The sequence below is a fragment of the Triturus cristatus genome, chromosome 7 (genome assembly GCF_964204655.1).
Source record: "Triturus cristatus chromosome 7, aTriCri1.1, whole genome shotgun sequence".
NCBI classification, from domain to species: Eukaryota; Metazoa; Chordata; class Amphibia; order Caudata; family Salamandridae; genus Triturus; species Triturus cristatus.
In genome coordinates, this window is record NC_140590.1 from 937,362,989 (window position 1) to 937,381,463 (window position 18,475).

At 43.6% G+C, this 18,475-nt stretch overlaps 1 protein-coding gene across 2 annotated transcripts in view; it reads left to right on the plus strand.

The window, feature by feature from the left end:
• Positions 1-912: 912 nt before the first annotated feature.
• The window catches only part of ANKHD1 (ankyrin repeat and KH domain containing 1), a 1,109,311-nt gene continuing 1,091,748 nt past the window's right edge, over positions 913-18,475 (plus strand). Inside the window, exon 1 of one of the 2 annotated variants that reach the window (XM_085617924.1) lies at positions 913-1,269. In XM_085617924.1, the coding sequence (XP_085474050.1) occupies positions 1,057-1,269 (213 nt within the window). In that variant the 5' untranslated portion in view covers positions 913-1,056. The remainder of the gene's footprint in view (positions 1,270-18,475) is intronic. The other variant, XM_085617925.1, reaches the window with a different exon arrangement.

Below are 18,475 nucleotides of genomic sequence, written 5' to 3' on the forward strand. Positions count from 1 at the left end.
CTTCACTTCTACTGAGGCACATGTGGCACGCAACAGCAGTTTGCTGGACCCAGGCAAACCATCAGGGACAGCATTCTTGTTTCTTCTGGGCATGTATCCCCTACTCGTCGCCAGTTGTAACGTCCTCCCCAACATGATAGCATAGAAATGACCATGCAACACACAGAGCTCCATAGTGCATGTCTTTAGTCTTCAGAATTTAACCATTAACTGCATGCACTGCGTCAGAAACTTTATTAACCACACCCAACCGATTACATCATTCTCCTACAGAGTCCATCAGGGACCAGAAGGGTCCTGCTATTCATATTCACAAGACACTACAAAAAAGCAATTTTTAAAGATTTATCATATGTTTAAATATCTCATCATTTACATAATCATTCTTTCAATGGCTCAAGGTATGTTTTGGTTTCCCAACTCAAGCGTCTCATGGCTGTGTAAATAAACGTTTGCTTTAACGGTGCACGAGTATGACATGCAGTTGTGCATCAGACAACTGTGTGACATGTAGCAAAAAATATACGAGACAGGCGTGTTTGAAACAGGCAGGCAGCCTTTGCCAGGGTTGTATGCGGGATCGGGCGTGACAGAAAGATCTCTCAGTACATATGATAGAAAGCGTGTTAGTGTTAGCTGCGTGCTAGTCAGGCAAGTGTCCGGTAGGCGTCTAAGACAGGTGTTAGCCCCTTCTGAGACAGAGGTCCCAGACAACTTCCCATGTCCCGCACAGCGGCGGACGCTACCGAGTGACGCAGACTCAACTCTTGGAAGTTCAGGAAGAGGGGCGGTGACTGGATCTGCGTGAGAGGTCAACGCAGCATGACACGAACGTCCCGGACGTCTTTATGAGTGACAGTTGCCCTGGCCTATGAGCGTACTGAAAATCTCTGCGCACACTAATCATGGAAAGGGAAGTGGCTGCTGGGCGGGGCTTGCGTGCGTCAGGCTAGGTGAGGGCAGTTCCTGCTGGAAGGCTTGCTCTGCTCCCACGGTGCTTTACCCGGGACTTGCACCGCACTTAGGGCTTCTGGCAGCGCAGGAGCAGCGGCGGTCATGACACAGGCCGGGTCCGAGCTGCTGCCCGACGGCTTCGAAGATGAGATAGATTCCGTAATCCCGCGGTCTCCTGTGCCCGCCCAAGGGTCTGCTGCTCTCAGGCTCTTCGGTGACGCTGGGAACGACCGGCTGGACTTCAAGCTGGCGGCTGCTGTGCTGTCCCCGGGAGGATGTGGGGGCTCCGGGAGTGACGAGGAAGAAGTGTCTGAGGTGAGCAACCCTTGATATGACTGGGCCAGAGGCGGTCTCTCTTTAGGGCCTGCCCCCCCTACACCGGGCACTGCCCCCTGCATTAGTTACCACCCACCCCTCACTCCAAGGGCAGCCATGACCAGTTTGCAGCATTGAGTACACAGTCCTAATTCCTTTAATAACATTCAGTACATCAACACTCATCTCTTTCGGCCACGGCCACCCTCTACACTGTGTTGTGACCCTCACATCTGTCACACTGGCTATAGTTGTGACCCTTCCCAAAATCACCGCTAACTCCCCACTGTTAGCCACTACCACCAGGACCCCCCTCAGGATTCAGCAATCATCCACCTGGGCACGATTGCAGAGACTGCAGCCAGGCTCGATTTACAGCTCTACACCTCTTGCACAATATTGCGTAAAGCCACACACCCCTAATTTAACTCTGGGTACAGCTCTCCTTATCATAGTTGCACAGCATGTAGCCACAATACCCCGTCATAACATTGCCCTTTTGTGCTCCTACGTTAATTACTCTTGTCATACCAGATACAACCACAGGTAACAACAACAGCGCTGACCTCTGACACCTCAAAACTGACACTCGATTGTCACCACACAGCAGTGAACGCATCTGTGCACAGGTACTCTCCAGTCTCTCTACCCTTATTTGTTATAAGTCTAATCACCCATCTACTTCATCTGGCACAGCTCTTTGACATAGGGTATGGAACTTATTCCTGCTAAATCAGGCACGACTGTGACCCTTTACTCAGTCCCCCAAACCATTCCAGGTATTGGTTTCTGGCACATGAATGAGCTTTGCCCACTGGATTCGCCCAGGACAACAACCCTCTTTTAAGTGTTAATCATTTTCTTTTCTTGAGAAGTCTCTTTACCCCGACACTGCTTCAGAGTGCAGATTGCAAAAAGGGAGGTGGATGGAAGTCAGGTGAAGCTGTTGGCTTTTATTCTTTGCACCTAGCACCCACTCCAATGTGGTGCTCATCATGCATTGTGCTGATTTGCAAGAAGAGGACCCGCATGGATGATTCTTTTTTTTTTTTTTTTTTTTTTTAATGCATTTTGGGTATGTATTGTGTGCTTGAAGGCTTGATCCCAAACACCCTAACGTATTGTAATTCAGTTTCTTAGTGGCTTTCACCGTGCAGGAAGTGTACAGAGCTGAAGAATAAAGACTCTCAGAAAGCTGTGTGTCGCACTGCACATTATTACACTGAACTAGGATCCAGCATCAGCTGTCTTTGCTAGGTACATGGTATCAATCAGTGAAGCTTTTCTTCTATCTTTTATTTTGTGTTAGTTAGTTTGTGAAGTACTACAAACTGTGAAATGGCCTCTTCAGCTGCTTTGGTTGTGTAGAACAAAGATGGAGATGTTAAGCATGACCTGAGTTTAATATGATTGTTCCAAAAAGGTGCTGGAGAGTGAAGATGGTACGCTTTGGTATCTTTCTTTTGATGGAAAAGCCTCCGTTGTCTCCTTTGATGGAAAAGCCTCTGACTTGAAGCTCATGTATGTACATATCTTGGGCATATGGTCGGATGTAGGTTTAAGCATTTATTGCTATCCGTGTTATAGTGCAGGTACTCAGTACCAGACAGTACCTGCCCATTTCAAGCACTGGTGTTATAGAGCCTAGCTTGAGCAATGAAGACCAAGCACTGAACATAACTTGTGGTTTTGAGTCTCTTTGGAACTTTAGGAAGTCACTCAGGTCTCAGGAGGAGAGGACGAGCATTTCAGAGGCTGGGACCCATAACATTGAAACAGTTCAGATGAGAAGACCCTTCAGAAAGGCCCAATACATTGGGAGGAATATAGGCAATGTGGAGTACACCCTGAAGCAATTACAGATAATAACAAAATCAACCCGAAGGTAGCAGTAGTTTACATCAATCGCACACCCCTTGACAGCACTACAGGATCAGTAAGTCCAAATGGTACTTCTAAAATACCTAGTAATATGTAATGAGTGTTTCACACTGTGACCTACACCCTGCTACCCAATGGGTGTCACATGTATTGTAACTCCAACTAGGTTACATTTGAATAATAACACCAGAGCACTCTCAAACAGTAACGACAAAGATTAGCACTACCTTGAAGGAATAAACAGTCAAGAAACATGATCATTTTCTCCCAGGATATATTCTCCAAATTTCGGGACTGGTGTAATCTTTGTCATTACTGTTTGAGAGTGCTTCGGTGTTGTTATATTGTTACAATAGCCGATGATCAAAGATGCACTTGGCTACTGTTTTCATTCAGACTGAAATTGAGATTTTGGTTGAAAATGGCAACCTGGCTGCGAACCTTTGAACTGGCAGTGGCGATAGAACCAAGAAATATAGTGAAACAAACATAGGAGTGTACATCGTCAACAAGCATTAGCTGACCTTTGGCCGTTTAGGCAAAGTCACTTCATGTATTTTACAACCGCCTAAGCAATCTGAATCACAGAGTATCAAAGCACACTTAAAAAAAAACTTGGAATGTTGACATTTGTTACTGCACACTTCCCTGGCCACTATAGCAGTCTGTCTCATTATGAGGTCCATTGAAAGTGATTTCCTGACTTGTGTGCTGGGATCCATTTGTCCTCTCTATATTACTTAGAGGTTTCTGCACCCTGTTGTGACTTAGGGTGCTCCCAGCTGTTCTAGGTTGCAGACGTAAATGCAAATGATGCAAAGCAGGCCTTATAAGTAAAGAGCCCACCTAGTGCTATTTTGTCCAGGTTTTCAGATCCGGGAGCTCCTGTCCTGTATCCCTAGATAGAGATCATGTTCGGATAAGGTCACACAGAATAGTGTTGGGTCCCTTTACATCCTTGAGAGGGGTTGTCCCAGAGCACATTTTCATACAAAAACGCATTCCTTTGCCAGTCTTTTCATAGACAAAAATGAGCAATGCCTAAAAAGTATAATTCAATTAGTACTTAACAAAAAAGTTGTATTGACACATCACAAACTTTTTATGAAAAAAAGATACGATTTTGGGTGAAAGAACAGCAAACAGACTTTTTGTAATTGTTGTATTTCAACAAAAAGTATATTGAAGTTGTATATTTAACTGTGTTCGTCCCAGAGGTTAGGGGCCAGATTAAATTCTTTTACAGTATTGCCCACGGATTTCGGTATGAAGTGCTTAAATTAAAATGAGTGTCTCTGACATTGTTCTTATGCCCTCCACGTTAAACATGGGCTTTAGATATAATTTTCCTGAGCATCAAGTAGTGCTGGGCATAAGCACATTACGTATTCAATAAACACCTGGGCTGACTTGCACATCCTGCAAATACTGTCTGTTTGACACTTTAATTCCCAGACATCATCAAAATCCTTGAAGGGGAGATAGTAGTAATAAATAAAAAAGCCGAAAATGCAAGAAGGCAATCTTCTCCAGAGGCTGCATATTAAAATCAAGATAAAATTGCCATGACGGAGTAAAAGTTTCAATGGTGTACGTAATGTGCTTATATCTTGTTGCTGCTTCAGTGTCCTTGTGCAGACTTGAGGAATTACCATCCTTTTTCACCATTAACTTCCAAGATATTCTAGACATGCTTGCTAATGTCACCATGAGGGGGGGGGGATTGTAATCTACCAGCTTCTTTTTGACTGACTTTTCTGAAAAGGATACTTTTGCCTCTTTTCCACCACCCCCAGATGTCGTTAACGCTTCATTAATAAATGGTCTTATGGTATTGATTACTGCCTCCATAGAATCTATAAAGCAAACAATTCAGTTGATATCAACCAAAGCAGGCAAAGGAGTCAAGTCTAGTTTTAGTCTTAAATGGCACATAGAGGTCGACTGCCTTAGACATAGAAGTCTTCGAGTACAATTCAAAACGATTATGTCTAGGTTTTAGGAAGTTGTACAAGTCCAACTTAAAAAGCCGTATAAGAGAACAGGAATAATCTTTGCTTTTATAACTTCCAACAAAGAACCTATCTCTCAACCCCGTAAACTGTGGAAAACCTTTTTAGTGCTTCCATAGTACTAGTAATTCTACACCTTAATTTCTCGGCACGACTTTTCCAATTTTACCTTTTTATCTATTGTAACACCCAAGTAAGTGTAGTCCTGGACCTTTTTTTGTTTATTTTAATGCTACCTATCTTCAGATAAACTTAGAACTCTTTCGACCAAAGGACATTACCTTAGCTATATTCCTATTAATGCAAAGGTTGTTTTCTACATTGTATGATTGCATTCGGTCCAGTTGCCATGGTAGGCCCGTCGGAGTAGTCTCAAATTACCAAATAGTCACCATAAGCTATGAAAGGACCTTTGCCCCCCCCCCCCCTCCCCATTTTGGGGCTTCATCTAATTTATGTACTAATAAATCTGCAAGATCCGATATGTACAAGTTAACAAGAAGTGAGGCTAGAATACACCCCTGCTTCAGACCATTATAAGTTGGGATTTTCAGATAGACGCCATTGTGATCAGGCAGCTTGACTCTAACCCAAGTATTACTGTGGAGTTCTGTTATCAGCTATGAAAGACAAAGGGGGATACTCTACTTCTGAAGCTTCCCCCAAAGCGTAGTTGATTCACCCAATCAAAGTCTGGAGAGAAATCTTTAAAACAAGCAGAGATGGTTTTTCTGGTACAGGCTTTCTGTTCAATCATTAAGGCAGTGATATTATCTGCCACTGTATATTTGGGGCGAAACCCTTTCTGATGGAAAGTTAATCTATTTGATTCTTCAGCCAGGCTTGCAGGTGTGATAAGAGATGTTTAGAAAATAGTTTCCTGTTTGGATCGAATATGCCTAAAAGGCAGTCATTACTGGGGGAATTTTTCGGGCCTCTCTTGTAGATAGGACACAAAATTGATGCTTTCCATGAAGGTGATAGACACCCAGATAATGGACTGAATGCAAGCTAATTAAGCATTTACCCCCAGTCAAGAAATCTGGGTTAAAGCCATCATTCTTTTGCTCACCCAGATAATGGACTGAATGCAAGCTAATTAAGCATTTACCCCCAGTCAAGAAATCTGGGTTAAAGCCATCATTCTTTTGCTCACCATGCCACCCCAGTTTAGAAGGTGATGTCAGGCCCATCTGTATGACCGTTTTAAATGTTGGAGTTGGAATAATACCCCATCTATTCGGGTTAAGCTTCATTAGGGTAACGAAGAGTGCATTAGGACCAGCTGCGCATTAAGTTTTACAGGTTTTAATTAGTTTGTAGACAGCTGCATGGCTGGTTCTAAGTTGTGACCTGTCTTCCGTGCCCATCTTAAATGTCATATCTCTTTCCAAATCTCCATATGGAGCCATCCAATGTCCATCATTTGCTATATAATAATCACACCAAGCTTTATAGGTTTTAGTGCCCTTACTAACAATGGACCAAAAGTCCGGAGTATTTACCGTGAATGTGACAAAATGCAACTCTGGCCATTTACGTTCTTGTCCTTTTTTGTTTTTAAATGACGGATTTCAGTTCTTGGATTTAAAAAAAAATTATGGTGGGTACGGTACACAAGTTCTTTTCTACCTTCAGCAGCTGCCTTAGTTACTTTCTAAACCATATCTTTAGTAATTTTATTTTGAGCTCCACTGGGCTTTTGCGTTTCTACTTATAGCTGGTAAGGCAGCTGTACCTACAAGAAGTAAAAAATGTGGGCAAGAAGAATGGTGAAGGAATCAATATCACTTCTGAATCCTTCTGGTTGGGTTTTTAATTTGACATTTAGGTAATAAATAATGGTTGGACCAAGATAATATTTTGTAACTGATTAAAACTAAGGTTCCAAACTATTATTTTCCCTTTCCTCGCCATGAGATCTTCCTTGCCTAAATATTTGCCTGCTTTAAATTCCACATTCCAGTACATAATAGGTTAACCCAATGGGCCGTAGGACCTGGGTACCGGGTACTGAATGTGGGAGTCAGGGGTAAAATTTAAAAGAACCTGTGTGTTAGTCAAGTTCCTCGGACCTGTTAATTCTCGCCTCGGTGCCTATTCTAATCATGGGTCCCACTCTGCAACTCTGGGCAATAGCTTGCTTAATCTCCACAACGGCCCCAACAGCGCTGGGATGCCTGGCTTCACCTTGGGGGTGTCCAGGAGTGGACATTTCACAGGGAAAAGCCAGGAAGGGTTCCACAGCGGTATGAGTACAGCGCCAGGACACCCCTAGGGTAACAGTGCGCTATACAAGTACAAAACATTTACATTTACATTTATAGCCAGAGAATTCCTCAAAAAATGCCACATCATCAGCATATGCATTCCGTTTAAGTTGGTGATCCCCAAATTGCCCATGATTGGATAGCTGTATTCCGAAGAAGGGACTGCAGATAGGGTTCTATGTAAAGAGCGAAAAGAAGGGTAGAGAGTGGGCACCCCTGTCTTGTCCCACAATAAATACGGAAGAACACGGAAAAGCTCCCAGCATATGTGACTCTGGCACATGGGATTTTATAAAGTGCCTGGGTTAATCTTACAAAATCTTCTCCTATAGTGAAAGTAGACAATGTGACCCACAAGCAGTCCCAGACAAAAACTGTAGGATGCCTTTTCCGCATCAAGTAATATCATATATGTGGAGAAGTGTGGCTCAATGGTTAGAGTGGCAGACCCTGATGCAGAGGTCTGGCCCGGGACCAGGGTTCAATTCCCGCCTCGGCGGCTCTTGGATTCAATTTCCCCAGACTTGATAATTCTCGCCTCGGTGCCTATTCTAATCATGGGTCCCACTGTGCAACTCTGGGCAATAGCTTGCTTAATCTCCACAACGGCCCCCACAGCGCTAGGATGCCTGGCTTCACCTTGGGGGGTGCCCAGGAGTGGACATCTCACAGGAAAACCAGGAAGGGTTCCACAGCGGTATGAATACAGCGCTACGAGACCTCTGGGTAGAAGTGCGCTATATAAGTACAAATACATTTACATACCCATAGTCACATTGCATTTGTCAGCAATATCGAATGCAGCAATTGCTGTATTAATATGCTCTGTGGTCTCCCTACCTGGCACAAAGCCATGTTGCTGTGAGGATTCCAACCCTGTGATCAATGGAGCAAGGCGGCAGGCTGAAGTTTTAGCAAACCATTTTGCATCTGTATTAATCAGTGGAATGGTCCTATAAGAACCCAGATCATCGGCTGGTTTATCCTTTTTTATTTTTTTTTATTTACGAAAACCACAATATTAGTTGTATTCCAGCTATCAGGGATAATCCCTCCTTCCTGAATAGATTGTATAACATAGAAAAATTCCACACTCAATATCTCTATAAATCTTTTATAATACTCTGTAGGATGCGCGTCCTCCCCTGCAGCCTTGCCCGATGGTAGAGCCATAAGTGCTGCCTCGATTTTGCAGTCTTGAGATTTCTGTCCTCAGGTCACATGTCTGCTCCTCAGTAAGAGAGGGCACATGACCCTGTTGAATATACTTCCAGCACTTTTCGGAGTCCAACATCTGTGACTGAGTGTACAGCTTACTCAAAAACCGAGAAAATTGTTCCAAAATAAGTTAAGGTTTTGTTTAGACCCTACCATCTAATCCCTTAATAGCCTGAATTCTACCCTTTTGTTTGTTCTGCGATTTGATATGCTAAAACTCAGCCGACCCTTTCCCCATATTCATATTGAAGCTTTCTATACTTAACAAATCTAGCGGCCACCTGCTCCTTCAATCTACGCCCAGCACGAGATTGCACTAATAACAGTTGACCAAATACTTGACATGCATCCGTAGCGCCTTGATTAATTTTAAGGGCGTGTAACAACTCAAATAGACAAACAGTTTGACGAAGAGAATAACCTTCTTTGGTAATAGCTCTATTTTGCTTGACCGCAAATTGCAGCGTTATGCAGAGAAAATATACTTTCATAGTATTCCATACTATTGTAGGGGAAGCCGATCCTCCTTTAATAATAAAAAAAAATTCCCTAAGTAAGCTTGAAATAGACTGTATAAACTCGCTATTTGTTAGTAAGTGGCAAGAGAAAGTAAGCCTAAAACTATGGGGCTTGTCCCATTTCAGATCAATTAAAAAATGAAAATAGATTGGGTTATGACCCGAAACTACCCTTGGGCATACAGTCATTTCCATATTCTCTAGCAGCATACGTTTAGTAAAAACCGTGTCTATCCTCAAGTACTGCTTGTGAGGATGGGAATAGTATGTATAGCCAGGATCCAATAGATAGTCCGCCAAGCATCACAGATACCTTGTAGCTTAATCAGATCATTAAGGGAGACCCTAGCTCTGGATTTACGGGAGATAGTAATACGGATAGTAGAACCAATGCTATAGTTCATTACGTAATTAAAATAGCCCATTAAAATCAATTCTCCTTCCCAGGCCATTCAAGTGAAAGTGTATCATATATTTCAGGGTCACCGATATTTGGACCGTAGACAACGCAAAGCACAAATTCAAATGAATGTAGGGTCAATTGTACCAGTACCCATCTACCCCTAGGGTCAGCCGCAGTGTTTAATATCTGACCCTGGAGTTTTTTTTGTTTTTTTTTTTAGAAGAAAGGACCGTCTCTCCCCCCCTCCCCCCCTCGGATTGATGTAGTCTGGGATGTAGAGGCATCTGTATTGTAGGGCCCTGTCCTTTATATGCCAAGTGAGTCTCCGTGAGTGCCACCAAATGAGGTTTATAATATCCGATCTCCTCTCGGACCAGTTGTCGCTTAGGCCATGCATTAAGCCCTGACTCATTCCAGCACATGCATTGAATCTGGGACATCTTAGCTATCTTTACAGTATAAAAGGATCTGAACCCGCCTATCTTGACATTCTAATACAAACTTTGCATATCAGTTAATAAGCTTAACATACATCCTGTATAACTTCCTTTGTCTGTGACCAGTTTCCCCCTCCCCCCTAGCCCTCTACAGTTGAACCAACCTAGCCAACAATTGGAATTCCATAATAATCCGCATCGACCCCTCCACACCACCCAGCACTCCAAGAAAAACACCCACCCTCCCTTTCCCTGAGGGAGGAATCGCCCCAATCTGGGGCCGTTGATGAAAAGTGGCCTGAAAAAGAGCCCTCCACCCATCCACCACCACCCTACCGCCAAATAATAAGAAATATAGAAAGAAGATAGAGCAGAGATCAAATAAGAGAGCGACCAGAAAAAAGAAAAGCATAGTATTTCATCTTATCATCCACCCCCTCCACCCTTATTGGCCATCTGCCTAAGGAATACAAGCAAGACAACTATACTCATTTCCATTTATAGTTCAGTTAAATTATGCTTATTCGTCCCCTTTAGCCGAGCTAGAGCCTGCGCCGCTTCTTCTGCAGAGAAGCAGAACTGACACCGTCTATCCTTAATTTTGAGGCAAGCAGGTTCCTGTAGAAATACTTGTGCGCCAGTAGCCTTCAATGGATCTATAAACTGTCGGAGCTTCCACCTCTGGTCCATTGTGGAACTACATAGATCTGACTGGGCAACAATTGACAAGCTATCAACTGAAACCGGGGATGTTGGTCGGGCAGTGAGGGAGATTGCCTGTCTCAGTAGAAGGTTCCCGATGTATATCAACATAGGCCGAGGCTCTGCCCCCTTAGAGCCAGAAGCATTTCGGGTGAGAGGGAGCCGGTGAGCACGTTGTATTTGTGAATCCCAGTCCAAGTTTTCAACCATCACTCAAAGAGCCCGGTCGACATCGCAAGCGTCTCTAACACGAAGGTTACATCATACCTACTACGCTTCTATTGTCAATGTTTTAAGCACTCATCATTTTATCAAGACTCGGCACTCACAAGAATTCATCATTAAACCAGGTTTTACTACCCACATGGGCTCTTCGTAACGAAAAGTATAAAAGAATTGTCATTTATTCTTAAATTACCACCTAACCAGGTTTTGCTACCTACATGGGCTTCTCGAAACGAAAAGTATAAAAGAATTGTCATTCATTCTCAAATCAACTGACTGTAACTGAATGAATAAACATCCATCAAGGTGTCCATTTATCAGAAAATCACCTTTTTAATTTCCTGGAACCCCAACATTTGCATCTTGGAGTACAGGAATTGTGGCTTTTTTCCTGACGAAGGCGTTAACTACGCCGAAACGCGCGTCGAATAGTATACAGTTGTGCCACCACATTTGTTTACTTTTCATCCCTATGTAGCCTACAACCTATTTTATTGTTTGTCATGATTTTTACTATGTATATAATACATTTGTTTTTATCTGTGAATGTACTAAACAATTAAAAAAGAATAACAATTTCCATTTTTCGTTTCACTGCTTAAATTGTTCTGACTGTTGGATATAAAATATTTTCAGTTATCTGTAAGAATTGCCTAGGTTATTACTTTTCAAACATATATTACCCTGTCCTAGGAATTATCAGGGGGTCCATGCTACTTGCGTTAAAAAAAAGAATCCCAGTCATTCAGATCTGGAAAGGCCCTTCTACATAATTGTACCATGTACTGCAGAGGATCAGAGCCTTCCTTTTCATCTGGTATCCCGAAAATCCTCAAATTATTTCTCCTTTGTCAGTACTCAATATCCTTGATCTTGGCCTGGAGAAATTTGAGCTGGCTCTCGTGACTCTCGATATACTTAGCTGTTGTGACTGCCATCTTCTCACTCTCAGCCACTCTTTGCTGTAAATCACTCACATCCGTTGTAAGATTGCATCTCTGACTCGAGACCTCCTCCAGTGATTTTTGCATCCGCATATTGTCTGCTCTTGCCTGAGTATAATAGGCCTGTGCCTCAGCCCAATGTGCCTGTAGGATAGCATGAATGAGCTTAAAGATGGTTCCTGCACAGCCTCTTCGAACTCTCCCACCAACTCCTTGGTCATAGAAAAGTGTCCCAGAGGATATATCCGAGGGAGAGCCGATATTTGAGGTGGAGTATGTATGCTGAGAACGTTGTGCATGTAGCTCAGGGTGTTGTTTCTCGCCTACGGGACCGGGAAACTGGGCAGATAATCGAGAAGTAATGGATTTTTTCTCCTTCCTTAGAAGATACCCATTTCCTAAGTGGGCTGCCCTTCGTACCCTGGTCGCTGGCTTTGCCAAACTGCTGCTGTTTTGCAGGTTTATGATGGGCCGTACCTTGGTCTATAGATTTCCTCTGCTTAGAATGTCCTGCTGCATTTCGCTTTTTAGGAAGCACACCCCTTGGATAGATGGAACGTGCAACATGCTATTCTCAGACTGTGACATTGAGGCCTTCGTACCCCTTGGGGCAGATAGATGATTGCTTTCGGCAGTCATTATTAAATCTGCCACTGCCTTAGAGTGATACCTTAACGCATCCAAACTTCCCCCAGTTAATGTCCCCTCCTCGTCCTCTATATCCTCTCTTGGAGTAGAGCATGGCTGACCATCATTGGCCATGTCCCTCCGGGTAACTGAAGTATATCATAACAGTACTTACATTTGCTGGCTGTGTTGAACTTAATGAAGCCTCTAATGAGACTTCCTGCAGAGCTGACGCTCTATCACCAGCAAGTAAGAGCACTGCTTGAAGAGAAGTCGAAGGGCCAGGGCCAAAAGTTTGCAAGGGATTTGACATCTGCTTAGCACTGCAGCAATCTTGCACATGTCCCTGGTCCTGGCCCAAATCCTGACCCTGGCTAGGGAACAGTGGAGGAGGAGGTGGGGGTCATCGCCAGTGCACCTGCTGCCGCTGCCGCCATCAGGGTTTCTGCCAGATGGGATACTTCTCCAGGGACCAGCTCCTTGGATGCGGCCATAATCAAATCTTGTACTGCCCCTATTTTAAGCAGCTTTAGGATAGGGTGCCCCAATTGTGAGAATGTAGTAGTCAGAGGTGCGGCCACCAGACTGCATCCTGCGTCCTCCTCCAGCTGATTGGTAGGTTCCTCAGCATGGGTTCTTGTCGCCCCTCGTGTCCCGAGGGCTTCCCGGGAGACATAGGCTTTCTGTGCGGCCATTACAGAATACTGAAGAATGGCTCTCATAAAATAGAGCTGAGAGCAGGTATACTTGGCCGTGTGCTCTTCGACTGCCGAGCTGCTGCATTTGCTGGTAACCAGCAAAAAACACCACAGCCTCAGTGCTGGTTGCACATTAGTTCACGAGCAGTAAAGAACCAGTCAAGAGATGTCATCTAAGGAGCAGCGTCCAGTGCGCTGCTTCTGGATTCACCAGCGTGGCGGTGAGCGGGGAAACATGGAGCTGAGTGAAGCTCTCGGTGGAATCAGCCCGCCATCTTCCTCCCCGACATCAAACCGAAAGCATTCCATGTGTACATCAACTACAATGTATGAACATTAGACTTAAAAATGGTTCACAATTTTGTCACAATAAATTGTCCGAATACATTATACAAACTGTAATAACTGTAGAAAAAAAAGTGGAGGTTACGTAATGCAAAGCTCATGTTGCATGGTCTGTGCCATATCCTGTTCTTATTTAGAGGTTTTCCTATCCGTTCAGTTGAACATCGGCTTCCTCTGTTCTTGCCTTTTATTTTAGAAGTCTCAAAGTTTTTTTAAAGTTGATTTTCATGAAAATATGTGAGTCTATTCAATTCTATTTATTTTGGTCGCAAATGTGACCATAAAAGCACACACAAAATGCAACAATCCATCACTTTAAAATTATAAAAAAAGTAAATTTTTATAAAAACCAGTGGCAAGCAATTCCCCCAAAATTCCATGTATTGTTTTACATGGCAAAAATAATAAAATATACACTTACTATATCAGGCTGGTACATATAAAGTACAAAGCATGGTGCCATGATCGCAAAGTTGTTTGAATAAAGTGCAGGTTACTTCCGTTATAAAATAAGACCTTTCACTAATTGCACATATTTTGAACGAACAGATGTTAACACAATTAGGTGGGGAATCGAGTTGTTGCAAATACACCAGGGCTCAACTTGAGGTTCTCATTCCTCCGCTTTCTTATGATGGAATTAAAAACCTTTTTTAAGATCGATTTTAAGAAGTTTCAAAAGAAAGTAAAATGCAACAGACTTTGTGAGGAGGATTCATTGCAGGGACATATCAGTACTTTTGAGAACCCAAATTGGTAAAGGGGGAAACCAAGATGTCACCTCACAAATCCTAACGTAAACCTAGTGAGCAGTTGTCTATCCCAAGAGCCATCAAGCCACTCTAAGTATGATTCCAGAGATGAGGAAGTATGAATCTCAGCATAATCTTTGACGGACCATTTATTGAATTAGTGGTCCTCCCTCAGGGCTCTCTGCGTTTTCTTAAATGCAGATTTGATCCAAGCTAAAGCTGTTTTTGTTATGGTGGAAGGGGTGGTAAAAAGGGTCTGCCTACCCAGCTTTGTCAATTCAGATTTGATGTAGTCAAAAAAAGGAATTTTCATACCCTCTTGCACGCGAGGCAGTCATTAATATTCTTTCTATTCAGCGAATCATGTGAATTTGCCCAGATATAACTTCACAGAAGCAGGGGAACCAGCTTAATGGTATCCTCTGCATACTTCAACCCAAGCTCCTGGTGTATGATATAGGTAGAGCATGTAGGTGGAACACCCAAAAGTCACCAAAGCACCCAGTTTCCCTCCATCTGGAGGGGGCTTGTGTTTGAGTATCCCCAGATTCCCGAACTATATGTAAGGACCGTGAGATACTTTGTCTTATAAACTTCCAGGAGAGGGGATACAGGTTTTTTTCCCAATGCTTTTGGCCGGATTAAAATTGTAGCCCACGGGCTTGAAAATTTCTTCCTCACATTAGCAGTACATGGTCCCGCAATTACTCCTAGCATCCACAACTACCCCCAAATATGAAAAATCCTCAGTTTGGGCAACAGGATGACCTTTAAGTTAATACCCAGCATCTTAGTGTTTAGGTTTGCAAACTATAGTAAGTCTTCATTTGATTTGTAACCAAGCCCAGTGTTCCCAAAAGAGATACAAATTCTTGGAATAAAACGTTAAGACCAATAGGGGTTCTAGATAATAGAACTGCATCACCTGCGTATAATAAAACTGGGATCATTTTCCTGCCAATTGAGGATGCGTCCTATACTGTATTTGAACGGGCTGTGCCAAGCCATTGCTATACAGAAAGAACAATACGGGACCAGGACGCAGCCCTGTCGCACCCCTCTCCCTATCTTAAAGCCATCTGTCCTCTCACCTGACTGGCCGAACCTCACTCATGCGAACAGGTTGTATTGTAAGGCTCTCAAGAACTACACCAGATAGTCTGCCACCCCCAGGTCAGATGAGATCTCCCATAATTTTGACTTGATCACGCTGTCAGAGGCTCAAGAAAGACCCATGAACGCCAGACAGATGGTGCCTTGCCTTGCTACGGTATATTTACTGACCAACAGATGTAAATTTAGGCATTGCTCCATCGTGCCAAGTCCCTCAAGGAATCCGTACTGTCCCTCCGACAGCATGTCTGTCACCTTTCAGCAGGCATATTGGCCTATTGCACCCAGTGGATTACGGGTTTCCCTTCTTAAAAATTGGCACTATGACGGCAGTGTGCCGTGTCTACGGGAAAACCACTTTGCAGACAGCATTAAAGTAGTTACAAAAGATGGGGGCCCAAAGATCTAGTGATGATTTATATAGATCCATAGGAACACCGTCTTGCCCCAGAGCCTTATTGAATTGGCTCTTATTAATTGCCTTGAAGATTTTATTATACGTACATTCCAGGGCTAATGGGAAGACCACCTCCTCCTCCTTCATAATGATTTGGGGCCCTGATGCTGCAAACCTCTTTAAAATGGTCTGCCCAGACTTCCAGGCTGAAGGTAGTAAAAACAGAGTTGAGCTTGGCACACAGATCTGTTCTGTTCTTAATTTGCCTCCATCCAGAACGCCAGTCTCCTTCAGCCTACATGCTCTAATCTGCTTACTCCAGGATTAATTTAGGAGTTTTATTCCTGTTCCGTAGTATGACCTTACACTCTGCTCTAAATCTTTGTATTTTACATAAGTTCTTGGGTAACTCCTTACAGGCCTCATGTAACAATGTTGATGCCTTCCTAAAATGCTGATCAAACCACTTAGCCTCAAGGTGCCCTGGTCCACTGGGCTTCACTATATGCAGCAGAGCCAGAAAGACAATTGGACACCAGGGGTAAATGTTTGGAACACAATTTGATCAGAAGAGTATTCATATCCACATTTCTCCAGGCGCAGACCCCTGGACTTAACCCCCCCCCCCCTCCCCAACCCTGCGTAAGCAAAGGTCTATACTTAAAACAATTATGGTCACTACAGGCACTGGAGACAATAGATGCCCCTGATACCTTTTGCCTTGAAATCCAGAGTAACAAAAATATAATCAATGACGATAGACTACTCGGCCCTCTGAAAGTCGGGTTTGTTAGGGTCACAGGCTTCGTTCACATTAACCAAATCAACTAACTTCATCAGTTGTAGTAGTGCTGGGCCTCTCCGGTCATGCCCTATACCAGTGCTAGCACTCGTATTACGGTTATTTTTAATCTGTCAATCCCAATTTAGCATTGAAATCCCCACCTAAAATAATATCGCAGTCTTTGTGCAAATAAGCAAGTTTAACTTCCAAGTCAACAATAAGATCATATAGCTTGTTAAAATTAGTTATCACACTCAAGAAACCCATTATAAAAATTAATAAAAACATTTAGATCATTAGGCCACATAAATAGGATGCCTGAGCTGCTCTGCTGACGCCTGACTATGCTGTGTGGACGTGAACTGGCGCATAGCAGCTTCATGTGGCTCTGGGCGGCTCCGGGAGCCAATTGAGTGAATGAAAACGGCAGTGAAGCAACAAAACAATTGAGGATATCTATTTCCTCTATACCCCCAGCTTTCCCAATCACCAACAGCAGGGCCAGAAAGGAGCATATGTGTCTGCTTCCCGCGGGTAGCTACGAGGAACGCGGTAGTGCACACGCTGCCTGTAAGCCCGTGGAGCTAGGACAAGTTGGAGAGGGTGCCGGTCTGTGGCTTCCTGGCAATTGAGGACCTAATTGAGGAAGTAAGAAGGAAGGAGTATCTGGAACCATTGTTACGTGGAGGCGGCAGCAGTCGCATGGCACAACATTCGGCTACAGCAGGCTCAGCAGAGGTAAGTGCTTGGTGGAGAAGGACGGTGAAGGCAGTAATAAGGGCAAGGCATATCTGCTGTGTCACTGGCCGGAAAAAGAGCTGAGCAGTTGTTGGAAGGACTTTAGGGAAGAGACCAGGTGGGAAGAGTACTGGTGGCTGGCTGGTGGACTGTTGCAGGAGGAGACTAACACTTGGGGGAACTAGGGGCACTATAACTCTATAACTAAACTTTATTAGTATTTGTGTGATAGCGCCAGGAAGACATTAATCCTGCAAAGGGAAAAGTAGTCACAGGTGGATCCTGATATTTCAACTGGAATGAGGCCCCTAGAAGAGAGCAAGTCAAATTAAGAGAAGAGGTGAAAAGGACAGCCTGTGGAAACACTAAGAAGAAAACCCTACATAAAAGCCCTTTGCAAAATGAGAGGGGGTGAGCATCAGTTACTAAATCAATTAAGGACTTTGTGGGCAAACATTTGAAAAGAAAACAACTCCTGTCAGCTGTAAGTCTAACTGGAGAAGAGCATCAAAAAGAAGCTGAGAATGTTAGCCAGGGTTTGTTAGACCCTCTCTGAGCCACCAAGATATGTTAAGCCAGAATAATTTTTCTTTGGAACCAAGGTTGTCCTCGTCACAGCGGCTCTTTCCCCTCCCAGATAATGGAGGGTCCCAGGTGACGGAGAATGCAGGGGGAGATGCAGATCACTGTAGCATGGCCTCCAGTAATAAGGGTGGGAAAGTGGAGCAGGAAAAGAGTTTGGAGCAGTCTCAGATGACCGCAAAAGAGGCTATGGAAGGCTCCGTGCAAAATTGTACTCTAAATTTAAAGATTTCAGCAACTCAATCAGCTTTTATGTTGGACATAATGTTGATTTTATAAAAAAAACATTGCAAGCGCTGCTGGAGGTATCTGTGATGAATAATAATAGTTTAAAAGCTCAAAAATACCAGTTACAGATTTTTGCGTGTGAATTAAAAACGATTTGGGCCCAATTGCCGAGAATATTACTCTTTTTTCCGCATGCTTTTTCCCCGTAGGGAATTATAATGCGATCCTTGCAAGGACAGCGTTGTAACAATGCATACCATTACCCCGCAAATTGGAACAACAACTTGCTCTGGGGGGCGCAGGATGTTGGAATAGTATAATTTACTATTCCA